Source organism: Eumetopias jubatus, unplaced genomic scaffold, assembly GCF_037043125.1.
Source record: "Eumetopias jubatus isolate StellerSeaLion01/CBP00866 unplaced genomic scaffold, mEumJub1_p1.0 scaffold_4, whole genome shotgun sequence".
Classification (NCBI taxonomy): domain Eukaryota; kingdom Metazoa; phylum Chordata; class Mammalia; order Carnivora; family Otariidae; genus Eumetopias; species Eumetopias jubatus.
Window position 1 is genome coordinate 23,005,535 of NW_028274810.1, and position 14,306 is coordinate 23,019,840.

General features: G+C 35.0%; 1 protein-coding gene and 1 pseudogene across 1 annotated transcript in view; both read right to left on the reverse strand.

Moving 5' to 3' along the window:
* Positions 1 to 14,306, reverse strand: part of SLC35A3 (solute carrier family 35 member A3) — a 54,735-nt gene continuing 40,429 nt past the window's right edge. Inside the window, exons 6-8 of the mRNA XM_028102125.2 lie at positions 11,618 to 11,736; positions 9,930 to 10,063; positions 1 to 3,610 (exon numbers count right to left, since the gene is read on the reverse strand). Coding sequence (XP_027957926.1) covers positions 3,520 to 3,610; positions 9,930 to 10,063; positions 11,618 to 11,736 — 344 coding nt within the window. The 3' untranslated portion in view covers positions 1 to 3,519. The remainder of the gene's footprint in view (positions 3,611 to 9,929; positions 10,064 to 11,617; positions 11,737 to 14,306) is intronic.
* Positions 13,925 to 14,084, reverse strand: LOC148164498 (U2 spliceosomal RNA; annotated as a pseudogene).

Genomic DNA, 14,306 nt, shown 5'->3' on the forward strand with positions numbered 1-14,306 from the left:
TATACATTTGTTGAAGTTTCAAAAGCTCAATGATGGAGCAATGGTGCATAATTTATTTAAATAAGTACTGTTTACTAATGTTTATATAATATACCTATTTTAATATTCTGTTAGATAATGGATTTAAAGAGCAAATGTTGAAACATCCAAAAAATTGAATTATATTATTCGTAAAACGTCAATTTCCCCATGTGTCCAAAGTAGTGAATTACAGTAATATCCTCCAGAAAAGTCAGGTATTTGGTAAAGCAAGGCACGTAGGACCAGATTTTGATAAAGGTGCTTTTTCTTTGGTCCTGTAATTACTTTAAATATGCTACATATCTGGGAGATTCTTAAGATGACTTTCAATATAGCATAAATAATTTATAAACCTTTTCTTATGTAAAGCATACATCCACATGTAATTAAATAACAATGAAAGTGTAAATAAAATAAGTGATGCTAAACCCTATTTTTAAAAACAAAACTCAGTTGAATGACTATACAATGACATTTTAAAAGTCCAATAATTTGATATGTAGGAAAAGTGTATCAATTCTTAAGAATAATCAATATTACTCAGTCTACTGGGCACAAAGTCAATTAGTTTCTTTTCAGATTCTTGTCTCCTTAGAATCTAGTTTTAATATTAAACTACCTTTCCTTCTATGAAATTGTGACATTCAATATAAGTTGATGTAAACATTTAAGTTTTGCATCTCTAAACTACAGTTTCTGCCATAAAGGTAGCCTACAACTTCCCTAAAAACACTTGCTAAAGAAGTGGTGATATTACTGTGTTGAAACATCTACATATTGAATTTCAAACTTTTCTTCCCAAATACCATATTCTTATTTATTTTTTATTATTTTATTTTTTTTCTTATTTATTTTTTAATAGAACTATCAACTGGCACTTTTCTCCCATGAATTAGGGCATTTTTATAATGAACAAAGTAGTTGAGAGATAACAAGTAAACTTTAAAAAGTAAGAATTTAAATAATCAAGAAGTCATCATTATATAAGATTGATACAATAAGGCTTTTGGAGGTCATCAAAACACACACCACACAGACATATGAAAATGGCATTATCTGTATAAATGACATGATCTAGGATACAGGCCCCCCTTCTCAAATACGATTCTTTCTCTATGAATTAAAAATTATAAGCTACACAACCCAATCTCTAATAACATCTTTAAGCCTACTAGAAAAGCAAAGTATAAATTAAGCTTGTCTAATAAAAGTTTGGTTTGAAAATATGCTTTAGACTACTTTGTCCTTTCTCACAACTCTTGATTATATTTTTATAAACTTTAGTGGGAATCTTAAAATTGTGTTATTTTGGACACCAGAAAATATATTATGGTAACTAACATGTCTTGATATCCAATATTTGCTTTCATCATTTTTTGAAGGGACACTCAGCCCGAAATAACAATTAGTTGTAAATGTACACTGATTTAATACATACTAGTACCTAACTAGTACTTCCATGTGGGCTGAACATAAATCTTTATATGTACTCTTGAATTCTTTGCATTTGTAGGGCTTAGATTTCACTCAGCAGTAGATAGTAAGATGTCTGAATGCTGTTACAATCTAAAAACACCACGCTCAGAATGTGGTAAAGTTATTAAACAAATACTCTAAAAGATGGTCACTGAAAATCATAGGGCTAAATCAATCAGGCTTCCAGAATGTTTAGTTAGTTCCAATTTGGAATCACCAGCAAACTGATTTAAGATATTTTGTAATTTTAATCACTTTTAAACTCAGAATGGAACAGATTAGGCCTGTGTCCTGCAGAGACATGGTTTGCATAAGTAAAGGAACACAGCCAGTCCTAATAAGCCAAAAGTACCCAAAAGTTTGTAACACAGAATTTTTGAGCCAAATTCTATTTAACAAAATCCATTATAGCTCTATAAAAATATTTATTTTTTTTACAGTTTTTATACTGTTAGATTGGGAAACTTTTAAAAATATATAAAGCATGAATGAAAAAATAAAGTAAAATACTTCTTATACATAATAGGTAATTCTATCTATAGTCAATAATTAAATTAAATCCATACTCCAATTTTAGAAAGTATTCTTGCCCAACAATTCACTTTACCATTTTTGCTATATTTTCTCTCCCCCTTGAGCCAATTTATTAAATAACTCATGTAATTTACAACCTCAACTCCAGTGCTAATCAAAATGGAAAAGAAACCACTATCTTAAATCTAAGTGGTGGCTCCTTCCCAGCAGCTTTTACAGGGCCACAGAAAGGGAGCTCAGAATTCGCTACCTCTCCCAGACATGTGACCAGAGTATTCCTGGGATGGTGGGTTTATGAGAGGCCAAAAAGTTCTGAGCAGCCTTGAGTTTACAGCTACAGTGCCATTTAAAATAATATAATATCATGGCAATCCGGAATGTCTCTAAGAAAGGTCATTTTGGTCTCAATTAGTTGAAATCTATACTATTATTATTTTGGTTGTTGTTTTTAACAGTTGTAGATTAAAGGAAGTTTTTACAGATCAATGACCAAAATGTTCATTTAAAAACATTTTAGTTGTGTACAGAATATGCTTTGATAGTTCAAAATTCTCCAAGTGGAGATATTAGACAATAATAATTATTTTAAATTATTAAATGACTAATCCTTTTAAATTCATTTTGAAATTTTAATGGAAACTACCACATATAGAAGTTTAATTTAAAGAAATATTAAGGATTTATCTGATTTACAGAAAAGAAATACAATTAGAAGATTAAGGACAAAACTCCATTAGTGCAATAGTCTCTGGCTACTATCTAGCCCAGGAGCAACTGGATTGCTTTCAGCAGTTTCAAAGCACGAAAAGATCTTAAAATGTAGATGGAGAAATAGATGTGTGTATTTCCCTACACTAAATTTAAATACGAATTTTATTCTCTCACAAATTAGACCCAGGATGTAACTTTATCGATTTTTATGTAGTTGAACAAATGACATTTAGCAATCCTTTCTTTAGTTATCTTTTGTATAAATATAAAAATCTCAGATACATGAAAATGTTTTTCAAATCATACTTCTATTTCTTCACAGCTTTATAGGCAATTATAATTATAATTTTCAAACTTTGAATATTCCATGTGATTTGATATTTCTGTACAGAAAAAGATAAAAAAAATTTAATAAGATTAAATAGATAATTTGCAAAAATTGGTATCTGACACTTGTGGGCTCTTGCAAAGAGTGCATAGGGCATTTCTGCAGCAATCAAAAGGTCAAATCTTTTTAAACCCAGATTTCAAGTTTTCTCCAATAATTAATCCAATCCCTGGAAATAGTTCCAAGCTTTGATTTCTAGATGTAATTGGTATTTCGTTAACATATACACATATTTTTTATCCTTAAACTTTTATATTTTCAAACCATTTGAACAATATGAGATTCAGCATGATGATGTCTTCTTAGAATCTGTAGAAGTCCTCTATGCAAGATTAATGTTGACATTCCTAGTGCACCATTGTGAAAAACCAGTTAAAGATAGTATACGACTATGCTTTAGTAGGATTGCCTGTAGGTTTGGGATCATAACCATATAGGAAAGTAGCTGTTATTACAAGGATGGCTCCAAGGAAAAAGACACTAAATAGATGAAGAAAAAATGAAAAAGAGACAATCAGATTAAAAGCAAAACAACTTCTATTTCTTCTCTTATAAAAACAATTATAACTTGGGAAAAAATGTTCCAGTAATACGGCTAACAAATACTACATTCTAGGTATTCAAGCCAAGTGTTTTACATGCATCTCATTTCGTTCTTATAACCACCATATGAAGTATTAGTATTACCCTCATTTTTTTATATACGAGGAAACTGAGGGCTAGAGAGTTTAAGTAACTTGCTTAAAGTCCTACAACTTTAAGAGGAAGACAAGATTCAAAGCTAGGTATGTTTGACTCTAGAGCCCGTACTTTCATCCACTGCACTGTATTGTCTCCCAAAGCAAAGATGTTTTAAATGTATTTCCCCTTAATATGTCTTTTGCCTGCAATACACTGAATAATAAAAGATCTCAACTTAAGGGGCGCCTGGGTATCTACATCGTTAAGCGTCTGCCTTCGGCTCAGGTCATGATCCCAGGGTCCTGGGATCGAGCCCTGAATCGGGCTCCCTGCTCCGTGGGAAGCCCGCTTCTCCCTCTCCCACTCCCCCTGCTTGTGTTCCCTCTCTCACTTTGTCTCTATCAAATAAATAAATAAAATCTTAAAAAAAAAGATCTCAACTTTTAAATATTTGAAAATATAAATGGAAAATGGCATTCTTTTGAGACCAAAGTTTTGTTTTTTTTTTTTAGTAAAAGTTCAGTTTAAAATCCAAGGTAGTAATAGGCAAAACTCGGGACCAATTTCATAGGATGCTTTACAAAATGAAATTCAATTAAATGCAGGTAGACTTGGTTTAGTCTTTATTTTATCTATCCAGGGATATAATATACCTTATTGTAAACTGGAAACGAATTTAAACTGGTACTGGAACTTAAAGTGGACATAAAGTGAATACCAATCTTAACTTTTAAGACATATATTCTTCAAAGTACTATTACAGGGACATGAGTTAGTCTTGGTTTTAAAGCTTCTATTAACAGTTCAAAGTCACTCCCATGAGCTTTACAACAATAAACATTTGTTCTGTAAAGGAAAAAGATCACAACCCTTATTATAACATAGAGGGCCCTTCCTAATGTGGTTCCTCTGACCTCATCTCCCATATTCCATCCACCCAATCTATGATTCAGCCACTCCATTCAGTGAACGCAGTGTGCCTTTCAGGACAGTGTCCTTGTGGATGCTACTCCCTCTGCTTGCAATGCCTTTTCTCCCAAGAAAATTGATTATTCATAACTCAGGTCTAATGTCTCCAAGACTCATTCCCCTAGGCAGAGGTACTCCATGATCACATTTATTAAACCATATTAAATGATGCATTATTGACACATCTGCACCCCTGCTTAACCACGTGCTCCTCATTTATCATTATACCCCAAGTGCCTAGGATATAGAGGGAGCTCAATAATTATCTGCTGTGATAAATATCTAGTGTTGGTTTTATGTAAATGGGCAACTTTTCAAAAGCCTTGGATGCAGGTACACATGTAAGTTTATGATAACATAAAACTTCCTACAATACCTCTTGAAGAAAATTACCACATAGGAATATTTCATAATTATTTAGGCTTTGGATAAGCTTCTGACTGAAAACTTTCTTTGTCAGGCATTCTGACCTTTGCCTAGCTTTCTGGACCTCTGGAATTACAGAGAATCACGAGCTCAACTGAAAAGTTGTCTGATCCAATTTTCTACCCACTGCAGGAATCTATTCTATGAAATTTCTTTTTTTCTTTCTTTCTTTCCTTCCTTCCTTTCTCTCTCTCTCTCTCTGTCTCTCTTTCTTTCTTTCTTTTTCTTTCTTTCTCTCTTTCTCTCTCTCTCTCTTTCTCTCTTTCTCTTTCTTTCTTTTTTTTAAGATTTTACTTATTTATTTGATGGAGAGAGACACAGCAAGAGAGGGAACACAAGCAGAGGGAGTGGGAGAGGGAGAAGCAGGCTTCCCACCGAGCAGGGAGCCTGATGAGGGGCTTGATCCCAGGACCCTGGGATCATGACCTGAGCCGAAGGCAGACACTTAATGACTGAGCCACCCAGGCACCCCAATTCTATGAAATTTCTAACAGAATCTACTAGAATACCTAATAATGTCAGGAAACCTCCACTTGTCAAGACAGCTATTTTTAGATGGTTCTGAGAGAAAAAATTTTGTTGGGAAAAAACTATCAGAATACAATGACTGTTTCAAGGATTTGAGCACCTGATTTCCAACAGAATTGTATATATACTTCATTGATGCACTGATCATAAAATTCTCATTTATTCACATGTCTACCTCTCTAATCACTGTGACCTCCTTGAGGAGAGGAAATCCTATCTCATTCATACATTCCTGTTTGTCCAGGATCTGGCAGAATGAAAGGAAGACACACAGTGAATTTTTGATGGAAGAATGAACAAGCCTAAATGCAAGGATGGTTAATACCAATAAGCAAAATAATCAACACAAGAAAAGTAAGTTAGGAAAGGGAATACTGGTGATATATCAATAGAGATGTTTAGCAGTCAGCTGAAAATAGGGATCTAGAGTGGAAGTGAAGTTGGGACTTATCTTCACAGAGAAGACAAACAAGACATGGCAGTGAATGAGATGAATGAAAGAGTAAGGATTGATAGGGTACTAAAGGAGCAGTCAGAAAGGGGGTACAGGGGAATCACTTCTGAGAAAACAACAAACAAAATAAAACAAAAAACAGTTTTAGGAAGTGAAATGGGGATAACAAAGGAAAATACATTAATACATTTGGAATAGAGGTCATTGGATTTATTGCTTAAGAGATGTTCTTCACAAAAATAAGAATACATAAAGATAGAGGGTCTAGTTATACTATAAGAAAAATAATCCATCTCCTTCATGACTCAGTGTCAAAACATTCATTCATTCGTTCATTCAATAATAACAGAATCATTGTCTTTTCTCTTTTTATCTTCATCCCAACATACCTTACACAGTCCCTCAGAAACATGGATTTACATGCAGGTATATATCTTATTGACAAATTACTTCTCTTTTGTCCCTCTACTGATTTACCTTTTCATTTACTTGTTTATTGTTTATTCCCTGCATGATTCAAAGATTTAAAAGTTAACACCCTGAGTCAGCCTTATATGAGATGTTTTTTTTTAAAGGTATGCCTTTTTCAATGTACCCTAAAAATCTACAGTTCCAAAACATCTAAAATAAAGTTCCAAACATACTCAAATAATACACCAGCACATAATTTCCCCATTTAATGAATAGAAGCTAAAGCATCATTAAGATATAGGTCCTAGTTGTTAGGCTGGTCTCACTAGCTAAGCAATTCATTCCCATACCAAACTGGAAACAGAAATACTTTAAAATTCATGCCCCAGAGAAATTATACATTTCAACATGCCTGTCCCAGACCTATTATCCAGGTTGCTAGAAGAATGAAACCATAAATGTTCAATATAGAAATATAAAGAGCATATTATGTTTTGTTGCTGCCACATTCCATCCATAATCTTATCTCACTCTCAATAACACAAATGAATTTTACTAGCTGTATTAAAATTTTAAGATCTTGAACATTCATTCAAACACACAGCGTACCTATTATAGGCCAAACCCTGGCCTTGCTGACTTATAAAATGGTAATAAATCTGAAGAAAGGCGGAAAGAATGTTAGAATGGAGGGGGGGGTGCTCCTTTATTTAGGGAGGTCTCCTGATAAAGTAAATTTGAGCCAAGACCTGAGGATGTGAGGGAGTTTGTCATGTGGAATATATAGGGGATGAGTATTTAAAGATGACTGAAGGGCAAGTCAAAGCCTATGGCAAAGAGGTTATTGTAAATTAAAAAAAAAGAAAGAAATGAAAGAAGGAAGGAAGGAGAGGAAGGAAAGAAGGAGTGAACAAGAGGAAAGTAATATCAGATGAGGACAGAAAGGTAGCTGAGGGCCATATCAAATAGGCCATTAATAATGACAACTTTTAGGTGACATGGAAAGCAAAAGGTTTCTGAGCAGAGTGGTGATACCTAATTTACATTGAAAATAGTCAGTCTGTTTGCTGAATGGAGAACATTATAGGGGTACAGAGCAAGAAAAGAAGCAAGGAGATATATCAAGAGACTATTTCCTTAATGATAAATGAGTATGCCTTGTACCAGGGTGGTAGCAATGGAAGTTATAAGAAATGGTTGACTCTGGAGATATTAAAAAGGAAGAGGCGACAGGCTTTATTTCTACATTAGAATGATGTGTGAGCGAAGGGTAAAGAGAAGTTGATGACCTTACTTCTTACTTCACTCAACAGATAAAGAACTTCCATATATTTTAACTTTCTAAGTCTGTCTACATTCATCTCTACAGACCTTCTCTTAGGTTACTGTGGATGAACTGTTCCTGTTTAAGCCAAGGAGAATTTTGGCATAAGCAACTGGAAGAATGGAGGTCCTGCTATTTACTAAATTGGGAAACCCTTATAAGGATAGGGAATGAATTATGCAGTAGACAGTCAAGTGAAAATATCAAATAGGCAATTAAATATACAAGCCTAGAATTCAAATTAAAATGTGAAAGTTGAAAGAAAGAAAAAGAGAGAGAGAGAGAGAAAGAAAGAAAGGAAGGGAAGGTTATCAGCATATAGATGGTATTTAAAGCCTTGGGAATACAGATCACCCAAGGGAGTGAGTGTAAATAAGAGGTTCAAGGACAGATCCTTCGGAGACTCCAAAGTTTAGAGGTTGAGAAGATGAGGAGGGGAGTGAAGTTAGAGGAAAACCAAGACTAGTAACCCGGAATCCACTAAAATATAATCTCATTACTTGGGGATTATAAATTAGTAATTACAAAAAAATAATAGGACCTTCAATACCAGCTGTAATGGGTATTAATCACACTTCATTCTTCCTGACTCCGTCTCCTCCCCTGGCATCCATGACACCACATATCCAGGGTCTCCTGCCTCACCCATCATTCCTTTTGCAATTCTCTTCCCAACCACTCTTCTTCCTGCCACCACCTAAGAGTTTTCTCATGCATCACATTCTCTACATAAACTATCCTCTTTAAGAATGTTATCTACATGGGGCGCTGGGTGGCTCAGATGGTTAAGCGTCCGCTTTCGGCTCAGGTCATGATCTCGGGGTCTTGGGATCGAGCCCCGCGTCGGGCTCCCTGCTCAGCGGGAAGCCTGCTTCTCTCTCTCTCCCTCTACTACTCCTCCCTGCTTGTACTCTCTCACTCTGTCGAATAAATAAATAAAATCTTTAAAAAAAAAAAAAAGAATGTTATCTACTCTCCTGGGTTTACCTATATCAATTCTGCACATAAAAATGCCATTATGTGACTTATTTTATGACTTTATATGACTTATGAACTTTTTTATATGACATTTTACTTTGGGAAAAAAGGTTTGGAAAAAATTTTCCAATCTATTGGGAAAATTCTGGCTAGACAAATTTGTATAAAAAACTTTCTAGTGGAAGATTTTCTTTTATGCATTTAGTTTGAAATCTGTTTTAGAAGACAGTTAAATGATAGGAAAGGAAACAGACTGAGGGTTGCTGGAGAGGAGGAGGTGGAGGGATGGGGTAACTGGGTGATGGACATTAAGGAGGGCATGTGATGTAATGAGCACTGGGTATTATATAAGATTGATGAATCATAGGCCTGTACCTCTGAAATCAATAATACATTATATGTTAATTAATTGAATTTAAATTTAAAAATGTTAAAAAAAAAAGATAAAAACAGAGAGGGAGGTGAACCATAGTCTCTTAACCCTAGGAAACAAACTGAGGGTTGCTGGAGGGGAGATGGGTAGGGGATGGGGTAACTGGGTCTAGGGCATTAAGGAGGGTACGTGATTTAATGAGCACTGGGTGTTATATGCAACTGATGAATCACTAAATTCTCCCCCTGGGGGCACCTAGGTGGCTCAGTCGTTAAGCGTCTGCCTTTGGCTGAGGTCATGATCCCAGGGTCCCGGGATTGAGCCCCGCATCAGGCTCCCTGCTCGATGGGAAGCCTGCTTCTCCCTCTCCCACTCCCCCTGCTTGTGTTCCCTCTCTGGCTGTGTCTCTCTCTGTCAAATGAATAAGTAAAATCTTAAAAAAATAAATAAATAAATTCTCCCCCTGAAACTAATAATACATTATATGTTAACTAAATTGAATTTAAATAATTTTTTAAAAACAAAAAAAGACCACTAAATGGATTTTTTACTATATTTCCTTGATCCTTCAAAAGTTGTAATAAAACAAAATTTTCATACCAGATCTTATTAAGATTCTTAATAAGAGACAAAGAAAAAGAAAAGAATGTATTACCTGGTTGGCACAAAATCTTGTAGCCAAAAATAGGATATCAGTGTTGATAATATTATGGATAAAGAGGTTGCAAATCCTTTTAAAATATTATCTGCATATTTAATAACAGCAGCTATTACAAGGCCTCCAAGTGCCTGCAAAAGTTTTAAAAAAATTATTTTAAACAAACAAATAAAACTGCTTTTCAAAACAATCTCATTACTCAATGAAGCTCTAAGCTTTTGTTCTATAAATTTAATCCCATTATAATAAGTGATTTTTATTAAATATATCCTATAACCAATACACTTCCAGGTTTTGTTCAACAGCCCTTTTATTTCAAAAGTTACCTGATGAAGTAACTACCAGTGTAATCTGCAGTTTGTTATAATATAGTTTGACTATACTGTGAATAAAACATCTATCCTCAACCAATTTAGTAATTAAACACCACTTGTTCAGACAAATGTGGAAAGACTGGTCACTTGAATCAGTGAAATGTTTTTACTTTTGAAGTAAAAATAAAGTGTAACTTGAAATTTATTTTATCTGGCTTTCTTCCTCCAGCTTGTCACCGTTCAATCTACCTTTTATTACTGTCAGATTACTCTTCCTGAAAAAACTCTGAAAGAACTTTCTACCAAATCCCTCTCAAATTCCAAATTGTGCCTACTTAAATAATGAGGTTTTACCATACTACATAGTTTTGTTTTCTGCCAAACTCTACTTATAAATCCTAAATCTGGATTACCCATGCTAACAGCTTCCACTGTACCTCTTCATATGACAGAAGCTTATTATTACTGAAAGTCACAAACTATGCCCATTGAGCTCACTACAAATTGATGTCCTATTACCTCCTGGCAATGTACGCATTCATCTATTTAGTCCCTGATGAATCCCTCATATCGACCGTACCAAACCTTCTTTATCTTACTCAAGTCCCACAGAAAGAGGGCTTCCCTCTGCTAGGACAAAAGCCATCATACAAACTCTCTTGACTTACCTATCTCTGATTCAAATTTCCTCTGAATTTTCACTTATCCTTGTCTCCTTTTCTCCTACCTTACAAATAGAAGTATCCTTTCTGCTTTCAAAACACAACTATCCTTTGCTATCTTCACCCAACTTCTATAAGAGATCTTGCTTCTTACAGCTTCAAATACCTCTAAAGAAAGGCTTTGTGAGGGCAGTGACTTGTATCTTTACTTTTATATTCTCCAGAGTAATCAAGTATACTTTTGATGATGAAATTATTCAACCCTTGAACAATCTCAAATTATCAACTGAGGTAATTTGACAGGAATATTTTAATATATAACTATAATATATGGCTATAAACTGTTACAGATTTAAATATCTAGATCTGCTTTTGAGCCTTAATGGGCTGATCACAGACTTCCTATACAATAAGAATTATAAAAAAATCCAAAGTTACATTTGCTTTCAGCTTCAACTCTTTTATTCTTAAACTTGATTTTAATGATGTCAAATTTAAATGTCATAAAGTTCATTTATGATCTTTTCAAAGTAAGTTTTCATTATGGCATTAAGACCAGTTCTATTTTAACGTCCCTGAATAAACTAGATATAATGAGAACACCAACAGGAGGGGTCTTTTTCCCTCACATAGTACATTAGGAGCTATGTGATTATCTACATTAAAATAAAGTTTATTAGCATTAAATATAAGACTTTAAATGCTTTACCTGAAGAATAACAACTATCCAAGTCAGTCGGTTATATCCCTGAAAAAATCCATTCTTTGACACCAATTCTCCATCATAAATGTATACACCCATTAATCCAAATATACTCCCAAAGAAACCTAAAAAAAAAAAGTAAAGTTTATGTCATGTGTCACTTAGTTTGTCTGGAGGAATATTTTTCCATTGACATCCCAAAAAAATTTTTTTTAAGATTTTATTTATTTGTTTTACAGAGAGAGTGAGAAACAGAGACAGAGCATGAGTAGGGGGAGGAGGAGAAGCAGACTCCCTGCCAAGCAGGGAGCCCCATGTGGGACTCAATCCCAGGACCCTGGGATCATGACCTGAGCTGAAGGCAGACGCTTAACCGACAGAGTCACCCATGCACCCCTCGAAATAATTTTGTATTTAGCTTTTCCTTGTTGATAAAATTTGACTACTTAAAAAATATTTTACTTGGGGGGCACCTGGGTGGCTCAGTCAGTTAAGCATCTGCCTTCAGCTCGAGTCATAATCCTGGGGTCCTGAGGTCCTGAGATGAGCCCTGAATCGGGCTCCCTGCTCAGCGTGGAGTCTGCTTCTCCCTCTTCCCCTGCCCCTCCCCCTTCTTTCTCTCTCTCAAATAATAAATCTATAAAAAAAATAAATAAAATTTAAACAAAAATCTTTTACTTGGATATTTATATAAACCTAACAAAATTATACTTAGTACTATATTATGACAGTAAGACAAAGACAGGAAAATATAGAAAAGAGCAGAGATTACCAACTTTGGAACACTAAAAAATACAATGCTTCGGGCACTGGGGTGGCTCAATCAGTTTAGCAGCCAACTCTTGCTTTCAGCTCAGGTCATGATCTTGCAGTTGTGAGATTGAGCCCCTCAACAGGCTCCGCACTCAGTCCAGAGTTTGCTTCAGATTCTCTCCCTCTCCTTTCCCCTCTTCTCCCCCTGGGCTCTCATACTCTCTCTCTCTCAAATAAATAAATAAAATCTTTAAAAATATATATATATAGGGTGCCTGGGTGGCTCAGTTGGTTAAGCAACTGCCTTCGGCTCAGGTCATGATCCTGGAGTCCCTGGATCGAGTCCCGCATCAGGCTCCCTGCTCGGCAGGGAGTCTGCTTCTCCCTCTGACCCTCCCCCCTCTCATGTGCTCTCTCTCTCAAATAAATAAAAAAATCTTTAAAAATATATATATATAATGCTTACATTACATGACTACATCGCTGCCTCATTCAAATATTTGAAAAATGGTCACTTTCGACATATTCATTGTCTCATACCTTCCTATTGCTAGCTCTAGACTTTCATATCTACATATTTATATATGTAGATATAAAAGCTCAAGTATGTGGCATAGCATTTTTCCTTATTAAGAAGTTCTGAGGGGCACCTGGGTGGCTCAGTCGGTTAAGTGACTGCCTTCGGCTCAGGTCATGATCCCAGGGTCCTGGGATCGAGCCCCGCATCAGGCTCCCTGCTCAGCAGAGAGCCTGCTTCTCCCTTTCCCTCTGCCTGCCTCTCTGCCTACCTGTGCTCTCTATCTGTCAAATAAATAAATAAAAAATATTTTAAAAAAAGAAGTTCTGAAAGTACATTAAGTAGTATTCAAAAATTGAAAGCTAAGAAATAGGCAACATCAGAAGCTGTCATTACTAAAGTCTCACTGTTAAGGAAAGCCAGTTCAGTGAGAGGAGAAACTGTCTTATTCACTCCTGCATTCCTTAGTTGTACCACAGAGTTTATCACATGACTACTGGATCTACGAGATTTCCAGGAGCAATCATAAGCTATAAAGAAAGAAATGAATGCCTACAAGGGCCACCTGTTAGGAGTAGTTTCTGATAATATTTGTAATCAAAGAGTGCAGGGTGAAGCAACTTTTTTTATAAAGTCATAACTACTTGAAGATTCCATGATGGAAACAAACTAAAAGGGATATGAAATGTTCTTTTAATTTTATTTATGCCAACTCAATCATTTTTAATTAAGTTTTTTATTTTAATTCTAGTACAGTTAACATACAGTGTTATATCGGTTTCAGGTATACATCAATCGTTTTAAGACGTCTAATTTTGAACATACAAACTTACAAAACTAGAAAAATAAAAAATACAAAAAGAAACACTTACGACGGTATCAGTTTTCTATGTTTTAATTGTAAAAAATAACACTTGAGAGGCGCCTGGGTGGCTCAGCTGGTTAAGCAGCTGACTCTTGGTTGTGGCTCAGGTCATGATCTGAGTCATGGGATCAAGCCCCATGTTGGGCTCTGTGCTCTGTGGGCTGTGGGCTCTGTGCTCTGTGTGTAATCTGCTTGAGATTCTCTCCCCCTCACTCTCTGCCCCTCCCCCAACTGGCGCCCTAAATAAATAAATAAATAAATAAATCTTTTAAAAAATAAATAAATAAAAATAACTCTTGATAATACACTTGATCTTAGCCAAAAGGCGAAGAAGCGATTAACTCTTGATAATGATAAAAGGTATATAGTATAGAAGGTTACATACATGTCAGTATGTACAGATCTACTTCATTCTATTGTTGTATAATATCTCATTGTATGGATAATAATATGAAATACATACATAGCATCATGTGCCACAAGTTGTTCTAAGTGCTTTATGTATGTTAACTCACAACAACCCTATTAGGTAGATATTCTTATGCCCATTTCATAGATGA